The 26,376-nt window shown below is 54.7% G+C and overlaps 1 protein-coding gene across 2 annotated transcripts; it reads right to left on the reverse strand.

The window, feature by feature from the left end:
• Window positions 1-4,835: 4,835 nt before the first annotated feature.
• SIGLEC1 (sialic acid binding Ig like lectin 1) lies at window positions 4,836-25,507 on the reverse strand. 2 transcript variants are annotated; one of them, XM_025399554.1, is made up of 21 exons: window positions 25,459-25,507; window positions 24,726-25,085; window positions 23,796-24,092; window positions 21,674-21,940; window positions 21,047-21,301; window positions 19,195-19,494; window positions 17,083-17,340; window positions 15,671-16,006; window positions 14,951-15,208; window positions 14,452-14,754; window positions 12,531-12,791; window positions 12,090-12,401; window positions 11,322-11,573; window positions 10,738-11,007; window positions 10,397-10,648; window positions 9,780-10,079; window positions 9,219-9,479; window positions 7,830-8,132; window positions 7,476-7,578; window positions 7,041-7,113; window positions 4,836-6,507 (listed from the first exon to the last, which is right to left on the reverse strand). In XM_025399554.1, exons 1-21 carry the CDS (start codon window positions 25,505-25,507, stop codon window positions 6,448-6,450), a joined length of 5,130 nt encoding a protein of 1,709 aa, XP_025255339.1. In that variant the 3' UTR covers window positions 4,836-6,447. The 2 variants fall into 2 exon arrangements, with proteins under 2 accessions (XP_025255339.1, XP_025255341.1); XM_025399556.1 differs by lacking the exon at window positions 7,041-7,113.
• Between the last annotated feature and the right edge of the window lie 869 nt (window positions 25,508-26,376).

The raw sequence follows: 26,376 nt of genomic DNA on the forward strand, positions 1-26,376 counted from the left end.
GGAGCCAGGACGCCACTCCGGGACCGCCGCCCCTCGAGGGGTGGAGCTGGGCGGAGAAGGGAATCCGGCCGGCCTCGGATGACCGGCCTGAGCCGTCCCTCCCCGTCGGTCTCAAAGGGCCTCTACTCCTGAGAGGAGTAGAGAACCGCCGGGAAGGTTCTTTGAGGACCACGGCGTGGTAGGGTGGGGCCATGGGCAAAGGCCGCCTGTCGCTGCTGAAGTCGGCCCTAGAAGCGCGATCTTCCGTGGTCTCCTGGGGCCAGTCTCGGTCCCCTCCTCGCTACCTGTCCTGCCCCGAGGAGAATCTGGTGGAGGTTGAGTCGGGTCATCCACCTGCGCTGGGTGCCCCTAGGGATACCAAGGTCCAGGCCACTGGCTGCGGTTGTCAGTGTTGCTGTCTCCGAACCACAGTGGCCACCAGTCGCTGACCCCGGGGAGGAGGGAGCCAGTAGAGACAGAGATCTTGGGGGGCTTCATTGCTGGGCAAAGGCGGTGCAGTGGACAGAGACAACCCTTTGTCCCTGGCGGTGGCCAGATGGCAGAATTGTATAAAGCTACAGACTCCCAGACCTTGGAGACCCTTTTGGCCTCAGTAACACCTGTTTCATGTTTTAAAGTTTTGTTTTCCTACTAGGCATAAATTTGGATGAAATGTTAATTTTTTTTTTTTTTTTTTTTTTTTTGAGACAGAGTCTCCCTCTGCCGCCAGGCTGGAGTGCAGTGGCCCAATCTCGGCTCACTGCAATCTCTGACTCCCTGGTCCAAGCGATTCTCCTGCTCACAGAAAGCTCCACCTCCCGTATTCACACCATTCTCCTGTCTCAGCCTCCCCAGTAGCTGGGACTACAGATGCCCGCCACCACCACCCCCAGCTAATTTTTTTGTATTTTTAGTAGAGACGGGGATTCACCCTGTTAGCCAGGATGGTCTTGATCTCCTGACCTTGTGGTCCGCCTGCCCTGGCCTCCCAAAGTGCTGGGATTACAGGCATGAGCCACTGCGCCCGCCCAAGATGTTAACTTTTAAGCAATTTTTTTTTTTTTTTCTGTGACAGTTTCTCTCTTGTTACCCAGGCTGGAGTGCAATGGCACAATCTCAGCTCACTGCAACCTCCACCTCCCGGGTTCAAGTGGCTCTTCTGCCTCAGCCTCCCAAGTAGCTGGGATTACAGGCATGTGCCACCACGCCCCGCTAATTTTGTATTTTTAGTAGAGACGGGGTTTCTCCACATTGGTCAAGCTGGTCTCAAACTCCTGATCTCAGGTGATCTGCCTGCTTTGGCTTCCCAAAGTGCTGGGATTACAGGCATGAGACACGGCATGCGGCCTACTTTTAAGTAAATCTATTTGTTTTTGAGAATTTGGAATGTAGTGATTTGATTAGTTCGAGCAGTGAGAGAAACCTACGTTCATATGTCTCAAAATCAAAAGATACAGAAAGCATAGGGAAAGTCTTCGTGTTCTCAGCCCTCCTCCCCAGCAGGAAACCAATATGATTAGTTTCTTTCATAGGCTTTTAGATTATTTTTATGTATACTAAAGACAATACAGACATATTTTTTCTCTTATTAACATTTTTCTGCACATTGATTTTTTTTTTTTTTTTGGTCACTTAATACATCTTAGATATCAGTGCATTTAGAGGGCTCTTGTTGTTCTTATGAGTATTATTTAGAGACAGGGTCTCACTCTGTCACTCACGCTAGAGGGCAGTGGCCTGATCATGCCTCACTACAGCCTTATATCCTGGGCTCAAGGAATCCTCCCACCTCAGCCTCCTGAGTAGCTGGAACTACAGGCACACAGCACCAGGCCCAGCTAAAATTTTTAGTTTTTCTGTAGAGAGGGGGTCTCACTTTGTTTCCCAGGCTGATCTCAAACTCCAGGTCTTGGCCGGGCACAGTGACTCTTGCCTGTAATCCCAGCACTTTGGGAGGCCGAGGCGGGCGGATCACTTGAGCTCAGGAGTTCAAGACCAGCCTGGCCAACATGGTGAAACTCCATCACTACTAAAAATACAAAAATTAGTTAGGCATGGTGGTGAGTACCTGTAGTTCCAGCTACTCGGGAGGCTTGAACTCAGAAGGTGGAGGTTGCAGTGAGCGGAGATAGTGCCATTGCACCCCAGCCTGGGCAACATGAGTAAAACTCTGTCTCAAAAAATAAAAATAAAAAAGAACTCCTGAGCTTAAGTGATCCTCCTGCCTCAGCTTCTCAAATCATTGGAATTACAGGAGTGAGTCACCTCACCTGCCCAGCTATGAGATTATTACTTATTATTACTACTTTGGATTTTCAAATCAACTTCATTAAGGTATAATTTACACACAATAAAATGCACTTATTTTAAGTGGCCAGTAAGATGAATTTTGATAAGTGTATATACCTGCACAAGCATCACTGTAATGCAGACACATTCCCTCACCTGCAGAAAGAGCCCTGTGCCCTTGCAACCAAACTTCCCCACTCCCAACCCCAGACAACCACTGGTCTGTTGTCCTCTGTCTATAGATAAGTTTTGCCTGTTCTAGAATCTCATATAAATGGAATCATGTGGCATGTACTCTTCTGTGTCTGGCTTCCTTCCCTCTTTCCGATGTTTATGAGATTCATTTACACTATTTTGCATATCAATAGTTTGTTCCTTCGCATTGCTGAATAGTGTTCCGTGGTTGGAGGGAACCACAGTTTCTCTACTCACCAGTGCAACATAGGGTTATTTTCCAGTTTGGGGCTCTTATAATTGGAGCTATATTTACACGGAGAGAGAGAGGAAGAAAGAGGGAAAGAGAAATATTTATTATAGCAATTGGCTCACGTGATTATGGAGGCAAAAAGTTCCAGGATCTGCCATCTGCAAGCTGGAGAACCAGGAAAGCCAGTGGTGTGATTCAGTTTGAGTCCAAAGGCCTGAGAACCAGGACCACCAATATGGAGGTGACTCGAGCTCAGAACAAGTTGGGGCAGGAAAGCAGAGCAGCCCCCCAGAGCAGCCCCTCAGCGACACCTCTTCAGTAAAGCAAGGTTGAACACAGAGGGGCTGGCTTCAGTGTGGATGTCAGGTAGAGAAGGCAGCTCTAGGAGCTACTCTGGTGTCCTTGCTTACTGGTATTCTTACCTCGAACTGGCCAACTCCTACTTAAACTGCAGGCCATGGCTTTAATGTTCTGTCATTCAGAGGCTGTCCCTTACCCAAAGCCAGGTTAGCATCCCCTGAATGACACTTCTCCCTGCAACACGTTTCACAAGGCACTGTAGTCATCTAACTTCCCTGTCTGTCTCCCCAAGCCCCTGAGCTCCATGTGGTCTGGGAATATGTGTGTTACTCACTTCCTAGCACAGTCAGTGCTAATAACTGACTGTGGAGGGGACACAGTCGAAGAGCCACATACGGATCAGAGTCTTCCTTACACAGTTGACACCTCCCAAACCCGGATGAGCTGTGTCCAAGTGCGGGTCAGAGGAATTTTCTGCCGAAGTCTCTGAGCAAGGGTTTATTTACATTTTGAGGTTGCAGGGGAAGAGATGAGGCCATCAAACCAAAGCTGAGGAAGAGGGATCCTAGGATGCACTGAGCAGCTCCGGGCGCGCCCAGCAGCACCTGGGAAAGATGACTTCTCCACTAGCTTGTTGGCCTCACCCTCCAGAGGAGCATCGGGAAGTGTCCTGGGAAACAGGCAAACCAGTGAGCATTAACCCTTCGAAGTACTTGGCATGGGTGACACCCACCATCTGTAAACATGACTCCTCCCAAGGGGTGATGCAGAACAGGATGTCTGAGGGAGGCACTCTGACTCCAGCCCTCAGAGATGGCCAGGGTGGCACCTCGAGATGACAGACTGATGCTTGGGTGCCCCAGAAAAAATCTTGTGTATGAATGGGGGCCCCAAAGCCAAGGCTTCATCCCTGACAGTCTGGTGCATTTAGAGGGGAACTTTTTGTCCCTTGGCAAGGTGGGTGGAATTTCAGGTTCGTAGGGCAAGGGTATTTTAGCTTTAATAGATATTGTCAAACAGTTTTCCAAAGTCATTATACACACTCTGTGATTCTACTTATATAGGGTTCAAAAACAGGCAAATCAAATCTATGGTGTTCGAAGTCAAGATAGTAGTTACCCTTGTGGGGGCTGCAACTGGTACAGGGTGTAAGGGGGGACTGTGGGATGGTCTGTTTCTTGATCTGGGTGTGTTTGCTTTTGGAAAAGTCCTTGAGTTGCATTTATAATGTGTAAACTTTTCTGTATGTTACACTTCAATTAAATGTACAAAAAGTCTCAGGAGGCCTCAGACCACTGGAAGCGAACACAACAAATCCCTCTGAGAACCCTGCGATCCAAGATGGACATATGTCCCCTTGGAAGTACACGGAAGCAGATGAAGACTCCCAAGCCGGCTATTCCCAAATCCCCCAGTAGCCGCAGCTTCAGCGGCTGCTTATGATCCTCCCCTCACCCTCTCTTCCCCAGATAGCCCCCAAACATCTGGCTGCATTTGGCTTGCTCTCTCCCTGTCCCACCTCTGGATTCAGTCCATGTTCTCCACCCTCCCCATTGTCAGCAATGTAGACAAGACAAATGCTTAGTTCACATGCCCACCTGCTGCGTGCCACGCACGGGGCTGGTCATCGTGGGTGGCAAATGTGAGCAACACATGGAGCCTCAAGGAACAGAAAGGGACATAAATCACTTCAGCATAAGGTAATTTGTGATAAATGTCATGTAACTTGCAGCCCCTGGCCCCCTCCTACAGATGGTGTCTAAGAATAAACCCCACTAACTTGAGACTCCTCTGTGTTCTAGCCCAGCTGTTTGGGTTGCAAGAAAGAGACTCACTCCAGTTGCGTCATAGGATGGAGTTTTATTGGGAGGACATTCTGGACAGGCTCCCAGCAAGAGTCTGGCAATGGAGCATGAAAATGAAAGGGCCTGGAATGAGGGAGGGTGGGGCCTCTGCTACACAAAGTTCACCTGGCCCCCAACTGCCTCCCAGCCTGTTAGCTCCTGTGCCAACTCCCACTTCTCTCTCTGTTTTTCAACCCAAATCCTAGAGCACAGGGCTCTTAGCTCCTCCCACCATTTCCACCAGGCTGCAGGGGAGTCACTAGCCCACTCCAGAGTTCTCTCCTCTTGGTCCCTGATTCGCAGGGGCACGTCAGTCCTTCTTGGTAACTCGTTCTCTTTAACAGCCCGACACAGGGCCTCCAGGAAAAGGACAGGAGCTCACTCAGCCATGGACAGGGATGCATCTGGAGCAGGAACAAGGATGCTGACGACATCTGTGTCTGCCCTCCACTCTTGTAAGTGCCAGTAAGGCAGTACCCAGCCACTGGGGGTACGGGTGGTGGTGAGGGTGGGGGGGAATGAAGGCATCTCTTCTTTCAGGGGCCAAATCTGGCACAAGGATGTCTTCTTAGGCAACTCCACTGCCTGGCTCACTCTCTCCCTAGGAAAACACCAAACCTTTTTTATTTCCTCAGTCTTAGTGTGAGAGTGATCATCTCTTCCAGGAAGCCCATGACCAGAATGGCCAGGGGCACACCCAGGCCCTCAGTAGATAGGCACTGAGACAAAACATGGCCTGCTGATGGCATTCCCAACAATGTCAAAAGTCCCAGGGCTGAGCCCACAGTTGGGAGTCCTTTGGAAGTCCAATTCCAAATGGCCTCTGTACTCAAAATAAAAACTACATTTCCCAGTCTCCCTTGTAGCTTGGAGTAGCCATGTGACAATACTCCAGCCAATGGGAAGTGAGTGGAAAAGTCCTGTGTAGCTTCTGGGTTGGGTTCACCATGGGCATGGGTGTGCTTCTACCTCCACTCTTCCCTCTTCTGGCTGGAGGGCATGTGGACAGAGCAGGACAATGGTGAGCCTCACAATCAAAGGCAACATTTTAGGGATAGATAAAAGGAAGATAGAAGGATCCTGAGCCCCATCATCTTAAACCATCGTAACAGCCAGACTAGCATGGGAGAGAAAAATAAAATTCTATCATGTTGAAGCCACTGTATTTGGTCTCTTGTTAGAGCAGACTGGCTGATACTCTGCTGAATACAGAGTGCCTTGGCGAGCCTCTGAGGATGCTGTAATCCAATCAAAGTCCAGGGTGGCTTTCGAGGAGAAGGATGTGAAAGGGCAGGGCTTCCTTTGCGGGAGAAATGGAGAGAAGGGAGGAGATCCAGAGAAGAGAGAGTGAGAGAAGTGGTCATCATGATCAGCTCGGTGCTCTTCAGTGTCCTCCAGGGTCAACACCCTCCTGGGTAGACCTCTCACCACCCATTTTTGTGGGGTGGGGGGGCAAGAGGCTTGGGGCCAGGTCATTAAAAGTCAGATGTCACAGAGCTGTTTTCATAGAGGCAGGCAGGACCCAATGCTGCCTCATTCACATTCACAGGCTGGAGTCATAACAGATGCTGGCCACCTTCTCCTCTGGAGGGCAGGTAACACCACTGGTCAGCCCAGGGGTGGGGCACAGGATGAGGTCTCACATGTGGCTGCATCAGGATCAATGAGCTTCCCAAAGAGAAAACCCTGGTTACAGGAGGCCTCTGGGAGCCAGGGAAGGCTCCCAGGCCCCCAGCCTTAGGTAGGGTCCCAAGAGGATTGGTGGGAGTGTGCATGGCTGGAAGTGTGACTTGGAGCCCTGGCCCACCAGGTGAATCAGCTGCAGAAGGGACACACCACAGGGGAGGAGAAACTGACTTTCACTTCTGCCCAGGTGATGGGCAGGCTCGGGAGTGGGGAAGAGGCTTCAGATCAAAGGTGAGGGAGTCAGAACATGTGTCTTGGAAATGGAGGGGATGCTGCTAAGTCCAGGAAGTCTCCCCTAGTCCTCTAAGCCAGCCACCAGCAGACAGAGAGATTCTCTCTGCCCCAAGCAGAACAGGGCTCTCCTATCTCCTGAGGGGCTCCTGGTTCCCTGCATGCTCTCCCCAACCTCCCCTTGGTCCCAGGCACCATCCCATAAATGACAGCAGTCTCCAGATGCCAGTCGGCACTGTGGGTTAGCTGGGTATTGTATCTGCCCGCGTGTGTTGAATGGATACCTGCGTGGTCTCTTTCTGAAAAGTCATCTCCACCGAATTCTCGCCCATGCTCTGCTTATAAACACGCCTCCTTCTGCAAGGCCCAGAGTAGACTCAGAGAGCCTTTCCCCTCCCCACCTGCTACCCCCATTCCTCTCCCACTCCCCACAGGCTGGCTCCAGACCGCCAGAGTGGTGGAGAGTGGGTGCTTCCTCTGTCTTCCTCCCTAGCCCTTGCTTTAGCACAGCCAGGGCAGAGAGGAGGAAAGAAGAAAACTACAGCAAGGAGGATTCAGGGGCAATTCTAGAGGGGATTCCCAATTTGGAGGGGCAGTCTGAGAAGTAGGCAGCCTGTGAACTTGATAGGAGGTCCTAAAGGACCTGGGGGAATTTGGGGGGAAGATGAGCTGGGCTGCCTTACCCCAATCTTCTGGCCCACCCCTGGCTCCAGACCTACCTCCAGGTGTAGTAGGCCCCCAGGCCCAACAGCAGGAGCAGGAGGCCCACGAGCACTCCCAGGACCCAGAGCAGCTGCTGGAACTGGTGCAGGCGGTGCAGGGCTGGAACACAGAGGGGGACTCAGGGCAGCCACAGCTGCAGGCCCCCAGTGCTTCCTTCCAAGGGGACCCACCCAAGATGAAACCTTCTAACTTCTGCTTTATCTCTTCATACAAGGAAGCCCCTAGCAATCAGTTTAGAGTAGACAGGCAAGTTATGCTGCAGTAGAAGGGATACGGGGAAGGAAGCCTTTGGGCCTAAGAACTGGGCTTTTGTGCAGAGTGGCCTGGGAGATGGAGCCCCCTCCCCTTACCTCTGACCCCAAAGTAGGTGGAGGTAGAGGCAGAGCCCAGAGCATTTGAGGCAGAACACACGTATTCCCCTTGGTCGCTGGGCCTCAGTGCCTTCAAGTCCACCCTCAGGGCATTGGGGGAAGCCAGGACATGGATGTGTGGCTCTGCAGGGGCACCCTGAGGCTGACTGGAGGCCACCAGTCGACTGCCAAGGTGGAGAGTCAGGCTGGCAAGGGGCTCGCTGTCCACTCGACAATCCAGGATGCCCCGGAGGCCATTCTCAGGCTCCACGAAGACCATCATGGTGGGCGTCTTGGGAGGGTCTGTGAGAGGAAGGGAGTGTGGTGATTGCAGAAAATGACCACAAATTCCTCCCTCCCTGCACCCATGCACAGTGACTTTGCTGCTCCTCCCATTAAGATGCAGAACCTATTTCCTCAGTCCTTGCATCTGTGACTCAGTTTGATCAACTGAAGAAAGAAGTGACATTGTGCAACTTCAGAGCCAGACCTCAAGAGACCTTGTAGCTTCTCTTCTGCTTGTTGGAACACAACAATGTGGGAAGCCCAGGCCAGCCTGCTGGGCACATGTGGCCCAACCGGCAGCCACGAGTGTGCAGTCATCTGAGACCACTGGACAACGGCAGCCACATGAGGTGTGAACAACAGAAGAACTCCCCAGCTGAGCCAAGCCCACAGAATTGAGCAAATAACATGGCTTTTGTTTGAAACAGTAAGTTTTTGGGTGGCTTATTATGTAGCAATAGCTGACTGACACAGTGTAGGCTTTGGTGAAGGCTGGAGTGGGAGACCAAGACTGATGAGGGTCTATTGTGTGCCAGACACTCAGCATGCTTTATTTCTTTTGGTTTTCTCTTTTTTTTTTCTTTCTTTCTTTCTTTCTTTTTTTTTTTTTTTGAGACAGAGTCTCAGTCTGTCACCCAGGCTGGAGTGTGCTGTGGTGATCTTGGCTCACTGCAACTTCCACCTCCCAGGTTCAAGCGAGTCTCTTGCCTCAGCCTCCTGAATAGCTGGGATTACAGGTGTGTGCCATCATGCCGTGCTAATTTTTGTATTTTTAGTAGAGACGGAGTTTTGCCATATTGACCAGGCTAGTCTCGAACTCCGGGCCTCAAGTGATCCACCCACCTCAGCCTCTCAAAGTGCTGGGATTACAGGCATGAGCCCCCGTGCCCATCCATTTATTTCTTATACTACTTGCAAGATGAGGTGAATGATGTATTCCCCATTTTATAAGATCACACAACCAGACAGCAGGAGAGCCAGGATTCCAACCCAGAACTCAATATCCACGAAGTCTTCACTCTTGGCAGACAGAAGAGGAGGAAGAACTGAGGTGGGCGTGTGAGGTATGGGGAGACTAAGGCAGGGGAGGAAGTTCACACTCACAGAGCACACGGAGCATGACCGGAGTGGAGGCAGCAGCCCCAGTGGGGAGCTCAGCCAGGCAGTGGTACATCCCAGCTTGAGCACGAGCCACGTGGGTGAAGGCGAGAGTGGGCACAGGGTCCACGTGCAGCCGCCGGTCATTCCAGAACCATGCAAAGGTGGAGTTGCCCATAGGCCCAGGGCCACCCAGGAGGCGGCAGCTGAGGTTCAGGGCAGCGCCCTCAGGCACGTCCAGGCCAGGCTCCGCCACCACGCGTGCACCTGCGGGTGGAGGATAGATAGGTGGTTGGAGATCTGTAGGCCTCGGGGGTTGGAGCCTCTGGGTGGACCTCTGAGGGGCCGCTGCACATTGTGGCAAGGTCTCAGTCTGACTTGGGATTGGGCTTTCCAAGGTGGAACTGTGCCCCCTCCAGTGGGAGCTGTGCCTCCTCCATCAGATTAGGCTTCTCAAGGCAGGGCTTTCTCAGACCAGACAGCCCGCTCTAGTGGGAGCTCCAGCCCCTCTCATAGACTTGGACCTGACAGCATCAGAGCCCCTCCTCCTCCCCCTCTCCCACTCACCTTCTACCTGCAACCGCCCAATGGTGCTGATTGAGCCCAGCAAGTTTTGGGCTGTGCAAACATAGGTGTCATCACCTGCGGGCACCTCTTGCACCTGCAGCCGTAGGGCATTTCGGGCCACCTGGACATGGCCTGTCCCTGATGCCAAGCTATGGACCCCGCTGCTCGTGGCCAGCACCTTGCCATCATGAGATAGGGCCAGCTCAGCAGGTGGCTCACTGTCCACAGTGCACTGTATCACAGCCATGGATCTGGCCCTGGAGTCCCGGAAGGAGGACAGGACAGCGTCCTGAGGGGCATCTGTGGGCAGGCAGGGCACAGATGGGGGCCTTGCTTAGGCACCCTGCACTGCGTATTGCCCAGTTGCCTGGGATTGGCCAGGTTGAAGCCTCTGGACCAACGGCCACTTCCTAGAAGTGACACCTTCCCAGGAGTCCTATGGGCAGAGTACTCCAGGCAGGGCTTATAGGACTGTCTCTTTCTCCAGCACCTATGTCCTCATTCCCCAACTGCCCATTCCTGGGCCCACTGCAGTCCTGTGCCCACCCCCACCAGAGCCCAGAGCACCCTCCAGCACCCTCCTCCTGGGCAGCCCTGGCCAAGGACCCCCTGCTCACAGAGGACTTGCAGGGCAGCAGGACGGGAGCTGCGGGTGCCCTGGGCATCCTGGGCCTGGCAAGAGTAGGCGCCTGCATGAGCTCTTGTGGCCACCGGGAATGAGAGCGAGGCAGCTGGCCCCTCCTGCAGCCAACGACCATTGTGGTACCAGGCATAGAGGGTGGGTGGGCGGGCAGCAGGGTCCTCACAGGTCACTGTGATGGGGGCACCTTCAGGCACAGTAGCCTCTGGAGCCAGGATCACCCGCACACCTGTGTGAAGGAGGCCAGGATCAGCTGGGCCCAGCCAGACACCACAGTGGGTTTCCATCTCAGTGGGCTTGGCCTGGGCCCTGCCTCACCCTCCAGCCGCAGCTCCAGGGACGTGTTGGCCTGGCCCAGAGGGCTGCGGGCAGAGCAGCTATAGAAACCCTCGTCACTGGGCTGTGGCTCCCGCAGCTCCAGGCGCAGAGTGTTGGGGACAGAGGCTGCTGTCGAGGAGGCCAAGAGGTGACCGGCGTGGCTGAGGGCCAGTTGGGCAGGCGGGCGGCTGTCCACAGTGCACAGTACCAGGGCCATCTGCCCACCACGGCTCTCCAGGAGGTAAGTCAGGCGCAGGTTGCGGGGCGCGTCTGCAGGGCATGAGAGGCTTACAAGGAGTCACAGGCGGCAGCCTGCAGGAGGCCAGTTTGCAGGTGGCATTCAAACTCAGGAGGGCCCTGGCTCCCCACCCCAATGGCTCCCAACCACCCAATCTGAGGCACTGCTCCTCTGCCCAGACAGGACTCACCCCAGTGCCCCCTACTCTAATGCTCCTTGCCCAGTTCTCCACTAGCTACTGGGTACTAAGTTCCCCACTGGACACCTGTGGGGTTCTGGCCATGCCCTGATCCCTGTGGGCTGCTGTCACTCCTGCCAGCCCCACCCTGCATCCAGCCAGACTCACAGAGGACGTCCAAGGTGATAGGTCTGGAGAGGCGGGGTGCCTGACCAGGGGGGCCCACACCACAGCGGTAGGAGGTGGCATCCCTGACTGTGACGTTGGGCAGGGGGATGGAGCGGCCATCCAGGCGCTGCTGCCCATCCTGGTACCATGTGTAGGTGAGCTGGGCCGGGTGAGTGGTCCACACAAGGCAGGTCAGGTTCACCAGCTGCCCCTCCCGCACAGTGGTCCCGGGCCACACCTGCACATTCACAGCTGGGGAGAGGGAGAGCACAGGACACCAGCGACGGTCTCGAGGCTGTGTATAGCAAGCCACCTGTCTCCATGTGGGTGAGCTGCCCTTACTGCTGGGGAGCCCCTTGGCCTCTGGGAGCCCCAGGTGGCCCACCTATAAATGGGGCTCAGAGGTCGAGCTTGGGAATAGCCCACTGGCTCCTGAGTGGTCCCCAGTGGAGTTCCGCAGAGTCCTGGAAGGCCCTGAGCCCCTCCCTGACCATGGCTGGGGGCAAATGGGGAGACCGCAGACCTCCCCTCCCCTGCTGCACTTTCTCCTGAAATTCCCTCTTTAGTTCTATCCACTGGGCATGCATGTAAAATTTGGTGTTTAAAAAAGGTTCTCCCATGAAACTCAAGTCTGGAGTCCACCACCGTTAGGAAGGGTGGGAATGGGGATTATTCCTACGCCTCCAGGCTTCTAGAACCCTGTCCCACCTCCTCTCCTCTTTTAAAGAAGACACACACACACACACACACACACACACACACACAGACCTTGAGCGTCGAAGTCAGCTGAGGCCGAGGCCTGGCCCAGGGTGTTGGAGGCCTCACAGGTGTAGACACCCTCATCCTCCAGCATCGCCCCATGGATCTCCAGACGCAGTGTGTTGGGGGCCACAGCCGCCTGCAACCTGGGAGAGCTGCTTTCAGGTCCCCCCACACCTTGTAGGGTGGAGGCCACGAGGCGGTCCCCATGGAGCAGCCGCAGCTGGGCCGGAGGGTCACTGTCGACACGGCACAGGAGGAGGCCCAGTCGCCCAGGGCCTGTGTCCATCAGGGTAGTGAGTGTGACCTGGCGTGGGGCATCTACACAGGGTGGGGAGTGGTCAGGACCCAGTCAGGGGGTCCCTCATCCAGGGCCCTGTCACGTGACAGAGCCCAGGACCAGGGGACTGCATTCCTTCCCCAACACATGGACGGGATAAAAGTCCTTACAGGACACGTGGAGGCTGACAGGTGCAGCTAGGCTCGTGGTGGCTGAGCCTGGGGCCTGGGCTTGGCAATGATAGGCCCCAGCTTGTGTCAAAGTTATGGCTGCAAAGCGGAGCGTGGCCGAGGTCGACTCCTGGAGGGGCTGGCCATCCCGAAACCAACGATATGAGGTCCCCTCCGGGACTCCTGTGGGTACCTGGCAGCTCAGGACCACAGCCTGGCCCTCTTGGAGCTCAGGTGATGGTGACACCTGGACCCAGGCTCCTGCAGGGGAAAACCAAGAGCAGGTGAGGGCTCTCCACCACACCTCCCACAGTCTGGGACCATGTGCGTGTCCACCTAGGACTACACAACCCAACTCCGTGAGTTGGAGCCGCAGCCCCCTTCCAGACCACCGCCAGGGCCCACTCAGCCCCATGCCTTGCTCCTCCTGCTCCCCACTCTCCTGCACAGGTTCCATGCTGGCATTTACCTCCCACCACCTGGTGGGATGGTTTTACTGTGTCAGTCATATCTCGCCTACCAAAGCGTAAGCCTCATGGGCACTGGACTTGTGTGACCTGTGACCCCAGTTCCAGGCACTGTGCCTGCATGTGTTAGCTCCTGACAAATGTTGGTTCAACCCATAAAGCACTGAAAAGGGAGGGATTTAGATCATCCCGGGGCCATTGTCCTAACTAGGAGATGGACTCAGCATGGGTGACCGAGGGCTTGGAAGGGAATGTTAGCAGCTATGTGACCTTGAGCACCCTCAACAGGCCGGCCCTACATCCAGACTCCAGGCCACTGGAGCACAGGAACTTGGGACCAGGCAAAGGGCAGCTCCTCGGTGGCCCCTGGGTCTGAAGCAGGAGAACCCCAGGATGCAGGGAGTGAGATGGAGGGACAGCTGGAATGCTAAGCAAGAGCACAGACCACGCCTGAGACCACAGCCAGCAGGGTCATGCAACTGGGGAAAAGCTCCTAAAACTCGAACCTTCAATTTCTCCCTGCGAAATAGGTATGCTAAGTAAGAAAAGATACACAGAACCAAGGCTCAAAGTAAATGTCCCAAAATTGGTGCTGTCGGTCACCGTGGTGGAAGAAGCATGTGTGTTCCTTTGACCTTTGCATTATGGGTATTATCTTTCCTTTGTCCTGGTTTATTTGTTTAGGGAGAATTTTGTTTTGTTTTTGTATTTGTTTTAAGACGGAGTCTCACTCTGTCATCCAGGCCAGAGTGAAGTGCAATTTCAGCTCACTGCAACCTCCATCTCCCAGGTTCAAATGATTCTCCTGCCTCAGCCTCCCGAGTAACTGGGATGACAAATGCCCACCACCACACCTGGCTAATTTTTGTAATTTTAGTACTGTGTTGGCCAGGCTGGTCTTGAACTCCTGACCTCAAGTGATCCACCTGCCTCAGCCTCCCAAAGTGCTGGGATTACAGGCGTGAAACATGGTACCCAGCCTGAGGGAGGATTTTTATAGAGACTATATATACATATATATACACACACACACACACACACGTATATGTGTATATAAATAAATATGAATATATTGTGCATAAGAATATGCATAATGTATATTTGTATGTGTATATATCATACATAAACATATATGCATAATATAAATATATATATTTTTGAGAATGTTTACTATGTAACAAAATTTTATGATCACAAAGTAAGTTATTTCAGAAAGAGCTCCCACCAAGCAAGCCACCTTGTGAATTGCCACTGCCTCCTAGTGGCTGCTGCAGTTATTACAGGTGAAAATATCTAGCAAAGGGAGGCCTTCTGCTGGCTGGCTGGGAACTGCCCTTACCAGGACTGAAAAAGACACATTTCTGCATAAAATTCACAAGACCCAGCCCAAAGTCTGACCAGAGTAGCCCCCAGGGCATCAGAGTCTACCATATCTTCAGAAGACTGACACTCACCTCGGACCTGGAAGAAGAGTGAGGTGTTGGCTGATCCAAGAACATTTGTGGCCTCACAGCGGTAGTTGCCAGAGTCCCCAAGGCCCAATTGTCGGACCTCTAACTTCAGGGAGTTGGCCTCAGCCTTAGCCTGGAGCCGACCACGGGATGGGACCTGGGGACCCAGGCTAGTGGCCAGGAGGTGCTCCCCATGGAACAGGGCCAGCCGGGCCAGGGGGCGGCTGTCCACAGTGCAGACAAACACAGCCATGTGGCCCTGGCCAATGTCTAGGAGGGCTGACAGCTTTGGAGGGTCCGGGGGATCTGCAGGAACAGAGTGAGCTGAGGCCATGCAGCCTAGCTCACCACATTACAACTGCCACACTATGTCCCCCACCTCCTGCCACACACACAGCCTAAGCCACATTCTTCCCTCCCCAAACCCCAGCCCAACCCCTGGTTCTCCCCAGACCACCCCTCCACCCTCCAAGTCCCCAGGCTGCCCATGCTAGTCACCCACAGAGTACACTCAGGAGCACAGGAGTGGAGAGTTGGGCGCCAGCCTCGGTGAGGATGCGGCAGGCGTAAAGGGCAGCATCAGTTCTGGCCACGGGCAGCAGTGTCACAGTCTCCAGGGGACCCTGGGCCCACAGCACCCCATTTCGGAACCAGGAGAAGTTGGCAGGGCTGCCGGCAGCTTCCCGGCTCACGTTGCAAGTCAGGTTGGCTTCTGTGCCCTCCTGAAGCGTGTGTGATGGTGCAATGACCAGGACAGTGGCTGGAGAGCAGGCAGCACAGGCTCACTGACCACCCCCTGCCCCCAGGAGTCAGGGGTCCAGCCACTCGTCTGGAAGGAATAGGAAGGAGGCCCCCTGGGGTGCCCACAGGGTTGGGGAGAAAAGCGAGCCAGTTCACAGGGCAGCCTGGGAGAACTGGGCCCTGGGGACTGTGCGGGCTCTGGGCAGAGAGGGTTGCAGTATGGGGAAGGAGGACAAGGCAGCCCAACTATCCCAGCTGGGGAGTCCTTCCTCAGAGACCAGCTGTGCACTGTGTCGCCTGTCCCTGGCCTGAACAGAGATCATGGGAAGGAGCAGCTCTGCTCTTCCTGAATGTGGAGGAGGCCAGCGAGGGGCCCCCACAGCTGCACAGAGTGGTTTTGCCTGATTAGATCCTCCCGGGAGCAGAACAGTCCAGAACTCCAGCCCCTGTCCCCAGGCCGCCCATTCCCTGCCCAACTCACCCTGGCCATTGAAGGTGGCTGAGGCGGAGGCGTTGCCCAGGGCATTGCTGGCCTCACAGAGGTACAAGCCCTCCTCCTCCAGCAAAGGGTTGTGAATCTCCACGCGCAGCAAGTTGGGGGCTTTGGTGACCTTCATGCGTGGGGAACAGCCCCCACAGGTGCTGCAGCCACCCCCTGACGGCAGGGAAGTGGCCACAACACGGTCCTTGTGGAGCAGCTGCAGCCTGGCGGGGGGGTCGCTGTCCACACGGCACAAAAGGAGGCCTTGCCGTCCAGCCCCGGCCCCAGCGGCATCGAGGTCCAGCCTGGTGGTGAACGTTGGTTGGCGAGGGGGGTCTGCAGGGAGGAAGAACATGGGCACTCATCCCACGGTCGCTGCCAGGGCCCCACAAGCCTGGCTAGGCTCCCAGAATACATTGGACAAAGGCAGATCCCTAGGGCTGCCCCAAACAGCTGTGCAGACTGTGCACTGCACAAGGGCAGCCAGACCAGGGTGGGTGGAACTCAGCTCATGCTCCTCAAGCTAGGCTGGGCCCTGATGCTGACTGAGTCTTCCCAGAAGAAGGAGCACCATTTTCTAGCTCAAACAAAGGTGCCGTATGGGCTGACTGCCACCTTGCGTAAGTGCCATCTGCTGCTGAGCAGGGTGTCCACCTAGCAGTCCCTGGGGGTCGTGCTCTCTGCTCCCACCCTGCACCTAATGCCTTACCACGAGCCTCCCCTCAAGGTCTGCCCTGCAGCTTATCTCTGATCTCCAAGCCAGATCCTGTGATACTAGCGAATGCATAGAATGGCCTCTTCCTGAAGGCTTCTGGAGACAGGTGGCCAAAAGAGAGCCATCAGCCGCGGCCCCCATGTGATCTCACTCAGACACCAGAAAACCTTGCAGAGGCGACTACCCTCTGACAGTTCTGGGATGTGGCTCCGGCACATGCGTGTCAAGGGAAGCCTCTGGAATCAGGCCCTTGGTCTCATATGGAGCCTCCCCTCTTGGCGGATGCAGAGGGGCCATCTGTCCCTGTGCTGAGGGGCTTTGCCTTGGTGCCTATGGGAGCCCAGCGCAGCCTGTGGGGCATGTGCACAAACAGAGGAGTGTGGTGTCCCAGGGCTCACCCATGAGGACAGAGCATGGATGTGGTGCCCATGCTTAGCTTGAGGTTGGGACAGAGGAGCCCACAGGGCTGGGATTGGAAGGTAAAGACGTGGAGAGGTAGAGAAGGCCCCAGCCTCATTTCCTAAACTTCAGCCCCAGGTAGAGAGGCCCATCGTGGCCAGGCCTGTGACCCAGGCCTCCTGATGTAAACCCTGGGGCAGGGCAGGGCAGGACAGGGTTGGGGGGCTTGTTGGAGGAGGAGGAGGTGGGGTGGTTGGTGGGTCCCGGCAGGAGGCTGCAGCAGGTGGTGGCTGCTCACAGAGCACAGTGAGGATGGCTGGCGAAGAGGGGCCACTGGCACTGTGGCCATCCCGGGCCCAGCAATGGTATGAGCCGGCGTCAGTGCTGGAGGCCGCGGGGAGCAGGAGGCTGCTGCTGGGCCCCTCGTGAAGCAGGGCTCCATTCAGGTACCAGGAGAAGCGCGCATCAGGCGTGGGGCTCAGGCCGCTTCTGCAGCTCAGTGTCACTGCCTGTCCTTCCACCACCTCGGCTGCCGGGCTGATGAGGAGACGGGCGGCTGCAGGGAGAGGAAGAGGCTGGGAAGGGTCCCGCGTCTCCACCCCCCCATGCTGCCCTATACAAAAAGCCCTCCAGGGTTCTCCTTTCCCCCACACTAGTGTAGGTAGCTCTGGGCTTTGTGGTGGATCAGGAGGGTTTACCCTGGAATGCCAAATCAGATCTATTGGTAGTAGCTGGCTGCAGCGTGGTTGAAGATTCAGAGCCAGAGCCCAGGCTTATGTCCAACACCTGGCTTGACTGGACATGGTAGCTCATGCCTGTAATCTTAGCACTTTGGGAGACTGAGGCAGAAGGATCATTTGAGGCCAGGAGTTCCAGACCAGCCTGGGCAACATAGTGAGACTCCATTTCAAACAATTTTTTTTTTTTTTGAGAAGTCTCGCACTGTCTCCCAGGCTGGAATTTTGTGGTATGATCCTGGTTCACTGCAACCTCTGCCTCCTGGGTTCAAGTAAGTGATTCTCCTGCCTCAGCCTCCCAAGTAGCTAGGATTACAGGAGTGCCACCACACTCAGTTAATGTTATACATTTAGTAGAGACAGGGTTTCACCATGTTAGCCAGGCTGATCTGGAACTCCTGACCTCTGGTGATCCACCCGCCTCAGCCTCCCAAAGTGCTGGGATTACAGGTGTGAGCCACTGTGGCCAGCTTTTTTTTTTTTTTTTTTTTTTTTTTTGAGACGGAGTCTTGCTCTGTCACCCAGGCTGGAGTTCTGCGGTGTGATCTCAGCTCACTACAACCACTGCCTCCCAGGTTCAAGCAATTCTCCTGCCTCAGCCTCCCTAGTAGCTGGGACCACAGGTGCATGCCACCACACCTGGCTAATTTTTGTGCTTTTAGTAGAAACGGGGTTTTACCATGTTGGCCAGGCTGATCTCGAGCTCCTGACCTCGGGTGATCCGCCTGCCTCGGCCTCCCAAAGTGCTGGGATTACAGGCATGAGCCACCGTGCCTGGTCACAATTTTTTTTTTTTTATTAGCTGGGTGTGGTGACATGGGCCTGTGGTCTCAGCTACTTGGGAGGCTGAGATGGGAGGATGGCTTGAGCCCAGGAGTTTGAGGCTGCAGTGAGCCATGAACATACCATTGCCTAGGCAACAGAGAAGCACCCTATCTCAAAAAACAAAAACAAAAATCTGGCTTGATCAATTAGCTACCATGGCCTCAGGAGGAGGGAAGGACAGTGCACATACCGAAAGTTGGAAGACCCTACTTTTCTTTTCTTTTTTTTTTTTTTGAGATAGTCTCACTCGTGTCGCCCCAGCTGGAGTGCAGTGGCACAATCTTGGCTCACTGCAACCTCCGCCTCCCAGGTTCAAGCGATTCTCCTGCCTCAGCCTCCCAGGTAGCTGGGACTACAGGCACTCGCCACCATGCCCAGCTAATTTTTGTATTTTTAGTAGAGATGAGGTTTCACCATGTTGGCCAGGATGGTCTCGATCTCTTGACCTCGTGATCCACCCACCTTGGCCTCCCAAAGCGCTGGGATAGGTGTGAGCCACTGCGCCCAGCCAGAAAACCCTATTTTTCTATCTGACTTCCCACATCTGACTGCTAGCATAGAGCCTGCTCCCAAAGTTTCATAATTAAAAAATAATGAATGCTTCTGAGGGACTCTCCACGTTTAGAGTCAGTGTATACGCAAAGGAATGATGCGACCTGTTGTGTTTCCCTTTTTGCCTTGATTTTCAGGAAGCTCTGAGGTTGGGTCACTGCACAGCCCCTTTCATGTAACCTAGCCAGCTAGCTCAGTCCTGCAGTTGAGTCCACTAGGCTTCTAGAAGGAACGGGCTGGAGCAGGCTCCTCCTCAGGCTCCCTCCACTCTCCCTGGCTGCCAGTGCCCGTCTTACCATTGGCATGGAAGTCCAGGGTGGAGGTTGCATTTCCAAGGGAGTTGGTGGCTGAGCACTTGTACTCCCCACTGTCAGCGTCCTCCAGGTCTCGGATCTCCAGGCGCAGGGAGTTGGGACCAGAGGTACCACTGAAGCGTGGGCTGTGATCACTGTCCCCGGAGGTGGAGGCCAGGATATGACCCCTGTGTGACAGCACCAGTGTGGCCAGGGGCTCACTGACCACAGAGCAGTGAAGGATGCCCACAAGTCCCGCCTGGGTCTCCAGGAAGGCTGTCAGGACTGGGGTGAGAGGCGGGTCTGTGTGGAGAAGAGAGGCGGGTCTGTCATCCTCATTCCCTGGATACCCCGATACAACCGGTGACCTCTGCACCCCTTTGTCCTACAATGCCATGGGAGAAGGGGGTGATCCCAAAGCGCCTGAGCACCTGCTGAACACACTTTTGTCCTTGGCTGGGCACATCACTCTGCTGTCCCAGGCAGTGCTCAAGGCCACCCTGCAAGTGGGGATAGGAGCCCCACTTCAAAGATGAGAAAACTAATAGAGAGATCTGGTGAGGGACAGCACCTTAGCCAGGTGATCAAAGTGAGCGTCATCAGCAATGGGACAAGCTGCCAGGGAGTGCCTCCTGACAGGGCAGAGCAGCATGTCCGTCCGCAGCCTCCCGCCAGAGGGCATGGTCTCAGGCCATTCAAGTCAGGCAAATGTGGAGTGAGGGACCCCCTCAGAAAAGCCGGCCTGAACTCTGCAAGTTTCAATGTCAAGAACGACAAGGAAAGACTGAGGAACAGTCCCAGACTAATAGAGAATAAAGAGATACAATGACCCAATGCAGTGAGTGAACTGTGATTATATTCTGGACCAGAAAAAGGATGGCTACAAAAGACAGTATTAGGTCCATTGGTAAAATGATTATAGCTTAGATAATAGTCTTCTATCAGCTGGGTGTAGTGGCTCACACCTGTAATCCCAGTACTTTGGGAGGTCGAGGCAGGTGGATCACCTGAGGTCAGGAGTTCAAGACCATCCTGGCCAACATGGTGAAACTCTGTCTCTACAAAAACAGAAAAATTAGCCAGGCAGGATGGTGGGTGACTGTAATACCAGCTACTTGGGAGGCTGAGGCAGGAGGAGAATCGCTTGAGCCCCAGAGGTGGAGGTTGCAGTGAGGCAAGATCGCACCATTGCACTCCAGCCTGGGCAACAGAGCCAGACTCCATCTTAAAAAAAAAAAGTCTTCCATCAATGCTAAATTTCCTGATCATGATCATTGCATTGTGGTTATGTAAGAGAATGATCTTAGGAATTTAGCGGTAAAGAGCATCATGTCTGCAGCTACAGGAATATAAATATGTAGGTAGATACATAGATAGATAACATATTCATATGTATATATAGCGAGTGTGCATATATGTATATGTGCCCATGTCCACATAGAGTGGATGTGCATACACACAAGTGCCCATATATGTACACATGCGTATATGCAAGTCTATAGCCATACATTTATATATATGTATGTACGTGTGTGTGTCTGTGTAGACAGCGAGAAAGATAAAGCAAATATGCCAAAATGTTAATAAATGGGAAATCTAGGTTAAAGGTATATAATCATTCTTGGTCTTTCTCTGCAACTTTTCATAAGTTTAAACTTCCAAATAAAAAGTTTTTATAAAATAGGAGGGAGGTCAAAACCTTGCCCAGGTGTGCAGAGCTGGGACGTGAGCTCAGGGCCACCTCCAGGTAAGTGGCCTTGAAGTTCCCATGCCCAGGACCCCAACCTTTCCTTGGGGCTCCACTGTCTGGCCCTGCTCTGACTGTGTCCAGTGCCACCCCACCCTGGCCACTTACGGTTGACTAGCACGCCGACAGGGCCTGACCGCTCGCTGCCATGGGCGTTCTGCACCTCACAGAAGTAGAAGCCAGTATCAGCCCTAGTGACGGAATGCAGCCGGAGGATATGGGAGTGGGCGTCCTCCAGCGGGACATGGTTCTTATACCAGCTGTAGTGGAGATCACTGGGTGCCTCGCTGGGTGTGTTGCAGACTAGCGTCACTGTCTGGTTCTCCAGGATGGGACCTGCTGGGCTCACCTGGACCTCAGCCACTGCAAGGGCAGCACAGGGAGTGATGGGGGATCCTAGCCAACTTCCAGCCCCAGCCCCACATAGTCCCCAGGTCTCAGCCAATCAGCCTCCATCTCTGCACATCCTACACCACCCACCTGCCACTACAGTGGAGCCTCCCGGAGTGCTCTGCATCTGTTTGTCTGGCTCACCAGGACCCCCTGATATCCCACCCTTCGTGGGGGTATTGTCACCTGTCTCATGGTAAGGCAAGGCTGGGACTCCACACATGCATCCAGGAAGCACCGGGTTATGCCAGTTGCTGGCTCTGCCCTGCCCTGTCGCCTCTCTGTCCCTGAGGCCTGAGCCCCTCCCTATTCTCTGGCCAATACACAACCTTCCCAAGAACTCACTGAAGATGTGGAGGCTGATGGGGGGTGAGACCAAAGAGCCCACACCATTCTCAGCTTGGCAGGTGTAGACGCCAGCATCACTCCATGCTGCCTGGGGCAGGTGCAGCACACCAGTCTTGGTTTGGAGGTGCACCCCATCCTTGAGCCACTTAATGGAACTGACTGCAGGGTAGCTGCTGTTCACCTGGCAGGTGAGTGTGACTGGCTCACCTGGAAGGATGTTTCTCCCCGAGGGGCTGAGGAGGATCTTCACACCCTTGGGGGCATCTGAAAGGCACAGTGGGGGGTATCGGGTAAGGTGCTTGGGGAGGCAGGGGATGGCACACTTCTTCTTGTCCCCCTTTCAAAGCTCTGTCCTGAGGAAGTATGCCCAGATAAAACAGCAGTCCCCTTCAGTCCCCACCCAGGGCACGCTCTGTCCGCCCATGTCCATCCCTTTCCTGCCCCCTGTGCCTGACGCATTCCTATGCCATTGAGAGCTGATCATGTGATGCTTGGCCCAGTGTCCAGCCTGCCCCACCAGCTGTAGTTTTCTGCTTCCCAATGCTGTCCATTGCCCCTCCTCCATTTGAGGCGAGCTCCACACACAGGGCCATGGGTACCTCGCTGCTAGCTTTAGTGGCCTGTGGAAGCTGTTGGTAAGGGACCAACCACCTAGTGGGAGGGGGCCAAAGGCAGCATCAAACGAGTTCTGAAAATAGTTACCCAGTTTGTCAGGAGGCCAACAATGCAAAGAAACTGCATTTCCTGAAATCTTGTTCCAAAGGCTCTCTCTGTGTATTCAAGTGTTTTATTCTTATTTTTTTAGAAACAGGGTCTGGCTCAGTCACCCAAGCTGGAGTGCAGAGGCACAATCGTAGCTCACTGTAGCCTGAAACTCCTGGGCTCAAGTGATCCTCCTGCCTCAGGCTCCCAAGGAGCTGGGACTACAGGTGCAAACCACCACATCCGGCTAATTTTTGCTTTTTAATTTTTTGTAGAGACAGGGTCTCACTATGTTGCCCAGGCTGGTCTCGAACTCCTTGCCTCAAGCCATTCTCCCACCTTGGCCTCCCAAAGCACTGGGGTTACAGGTGTGAGCCACTGTATCCGGTCTCAAGTGTTTAATATGTGCCAGACACTCTTCTAAATACCTTACCTGGGTCATCTCCTTTATTTGCTTTTTGTTGTTGTTGTTGTTTTGAGACATAGTCTCGCTCTGTCACCCAGGCTGGAGGGCAGTGGCATAATCACGACTCAATGCAACTCCGCCTCCTGGGTTCAAGCAATCCTCCTGCCTCAGCCTCCCTAGTAACTGGGATGACAGACACACGCCACCACACCTGGCTAATTTTTATATTTTTAGTAGAGACGGGATTTCACCATGTTGGCCAAGCTGGTCTTGAACCCCTGGCCTCAAGTGATCCATCTGCCTCGGCCTCCCAAAGGGATGGGATTACCGGTGTGAGCCACCGCACCCAGCCCATCTCCTTTAATTTTTCACATAAATCTATGAGACAGGAACTATCTATTGTTATCTTCACCATAGACATGAGAAAACAGAGGCTCTGGGAGGCAAGGAACTTGCCTGAAGTTTTCACAGCTAGTGTTTGGGTGGAGCCAGCAGCCAGATGCCTGTGAGCAGCGATTGTCCTAGAATAGGCTGCCCCATTTGAGATGGAAGATGCATAACCAATGGAAACCCGGGCTTTCTTCCCACTGACTCATAGCCATGCCTGCGTGACACCCTGGTCCCCATGGTCATGAGAAGGCTTAAGGCAGGAAAGGGATAAACCCTACCTGCGCAGCATCCTCCAGCGCGGGGGAAATCCCAGGACGCTTGCTGCCAACCCTGAAGCTGCGTGGGAGCTCCTGTTCCCCAACCCTTTGTGTCTCCCTTTCTCTGCCCAGCCTGGCCTCAAGGACAAGCCCCTTCGAAGCAGTAGGAGGTGGAAGGGAACCATTTAACGAAGCCCTCGGGGCTCAGCAGTGTCTCTCCACTTGCCCTACCCTGGAGGCCCAGGTGCAGCCTGCTTTTGTGTCAGGAGCAAAGGTTCCGTTTCTGTGGGCTGGAGAGGGGCTGGGTTTTGTCAGGGAGCCACAGATGTGCTCAGCCACAAGGGTGTGTCCCCGGACAACTCACACTTCACTTGGAGGTGAATCTCGCTGTGGGCCCTATGATTGGCCACGGAGACCTGGCAGCGCAGGATCCGGCCGTGGTCCTGCCAGGACATGGCCATGTGGAGGGTCTGGAGCTGGCTGACGCCGGTGGGCTCAAACTTCTGGCTGTTGAAGGTGACAGAGCGAGCAGGGTCCTGGCCTTGCCATTGCAGTCTGACCTGCTCTTGCAGGCATGCGTAGGGGGTGGAGCAGTTGAAGTCCACCTCTGCGCCCTCGAGAAGCTCCACCGGGGAGGTGATGGTGGGAACCCTGGGCTCCTCTGAAGACACAGACAGCAGTGCTCAGGACCCCCTTTCACCACCCCTGAGATCCCTTGCCCTGGAAACCCCAGCTGAGGAGAGAGCCCTGGGGAGGGGGCTTTTAGGGGAAGGAAAGGATAGGCGCTTTCTTTTTTTTTTTTTTATTTTTTTTTTGAGACGGAGTCTCGCTCTGTAGCCCGGGCTGGAGTGCAGTGGCCGGATCTCAGCTCATTGCAAGCTCCGCCTCCCAGGTTTACGCCATTCTCCTGCCTCAGCCTCCCGAGTAGCTGGGACTACAGGCACCCGCCACCTCGCCCGGCTAGTTTTTTGTATTTTTTAGTAGAGACGGGGTTTCACGGTGTTCGCCAGGATGGTCTCGATCTCCTGACCTCGTGATCCGCCCGTCTCGGCCTCCCAAAGTGCTGGGATTACAGGCTTGAGCCACCGCGCCCGGCCAGGATAGGCGCTTTCTACTCCAGCCCCACTTGGGTGAAAACAAGGGAGAACCAGGCCTGGGCCTACGCCGGGGCTGGAACGGAGGCTGAGACTGGCTGGGCTTAGAGTCAGCACAAGGGCTGGGGCTGAGAGCCAAGGGGTCCAGAAGCAGCTTGGGAATTCCTCCCGGGGAGCAGCCAGGCCACCCTACTTATCACCTGTCACTGTGACCAAGGTGCCTTTCACATCTGACCAGCGGTTGCCCTCACTGATCTCGAAGCGGAAGTTGTAGGAGCCAGAGTCCTCGGGCTGTAGGTCCTTCAGCAGCAGGTTGCACACTTTGTGCTCGGGGTTCCCCACGAACTCGGCGCGGCCGCGGAAGTGGGCCTCCACCAGCTTGGGGTCCGCTGAGTGGCTTGCCACCTGCCGTCGGCCCGAGTAGTCGTAATACCAGATGGTCGTGATGCCATCAGGCACCTCCACGTCGGCAGGGAAGCTGAAGATGCAGGGGATAAGCAGGCAAGACCCCTTCACACCCTGCACATCCTGGGGACTGGAGACGCCCCATGAGGCCTGGCCTGGGGGAAGAATGGCAGGGGGACAGAGAGGAGGGTGTTACAGGCCTCAGGGTGCCACAGAGCCCAGAGAACTGCCCCAGGGAAGGTGCTCCAGACGGGCTCCCAAACTCTGCCCTACCCCAAGAAATGCACACTTAGAGCAGCCCTTCTCAGTGCCCCCGGGGTCAGTCCACTGCCCGAGGCTGCTCAGAGGTTTGGTAGGGTGGCTCCAAGACAGATCATAGCTTCCTGCCCAGCTCCCGGCCACTGCCCTACTGGACCCTCCCTTGACCTCAGCAACCAAACCTGTAACCCAGGCATAGTCTAATCAGCCAAGGGCTGGACTTACGAAGGCTGGGCCCTGGAAGACAGGCACTAGGCCTGCAAAGCTTACCTGGTGGGAAGAATGAGGCCAGTAGGAGAAGCTCGGGCAAGAAGCCCATAGCAGGTTCTTGTGTTGTTCCTGTTGCCTAAGAGGGTGGTGCGCACCGCACTGGCTGGGCACACAGGGGCCTCCAGGGACACCTCTGGGCACTTCAGCCCCAGCACCTGCTGGGAGTCCAAGCCTGTGTCCCCACCTCCTCTGCTGGCCAACCCAACAAGAGAGTAGGGCTCTTAAGGACCTCTGAGTCAGCCACCAGCAGAGAGCCAGGAGGCCACGTTCCCAGCTCAGGCTGTGCCCAGGAATGCCCTCACTTGGTGGCCTGCCTCAGAAAAGCTTGTGTGTCCTTTGGCCCTACCCCAAGTTCTGCTTTCCCAGCCCCTCAAGGATACCACCCTAAGGCAGATGAACAGCTGTTTCTCCCTCTTCCCCACTTCCCTGCCCCCTCCCTACCACCCAAACCAACAGGAACTGGAGCTCAGAGATGCCCAGTGACTCACTCCAAGACACCCAGCCAGAAAGATGGTTTCTTCCTGAGGCGTGTCTCCTACCACCTGCCTTACTAACTATAGGCCATAATGGGGCTTTACTGAACTTGCCAAAGTGCTGCCTTTAATAGTCACTCCCCTGCTCAAAAACCTTCTGTGGCTCCCCATTGCCTGTGAGATGTGAAAGGTCCTCATTTCCTGCCCCCAGCTCTGTCCCCATTCCCTGCTCTCCACAGACCCATTCTGGGGGCAGTTCTGTCTGCTCACGGGCTTCCTAGCTGCCCAGCTCTATCTCCACCACAAATAATCTTTGTCTACTGAAACCTTAATCAGCCTTCAAGGTGCAGCATGAATTTGACTTCCAGCTGGAACTTCTCCTTTGAGGTTCCTGTAGCTACCCCAGAGCTATCTCTGTCCTTGCCTTGTTTTTTATAGCTTGTGA

Source organism: Theropithecus gelada, chromosome 10 (assembly GCF_003255815.1).
Source record: "Theropithecus gelada isolate Dixy chromosome 10, Tgel_1.0, whole genome shotgun sequence".
In the NCBI taxonomy this organism is placed as follows: Eukaryota; Metazoa; Chordata; class Mammalia; order Primates; family Cercopithecidae; genus Theropithecus; species Theropithecus gelada.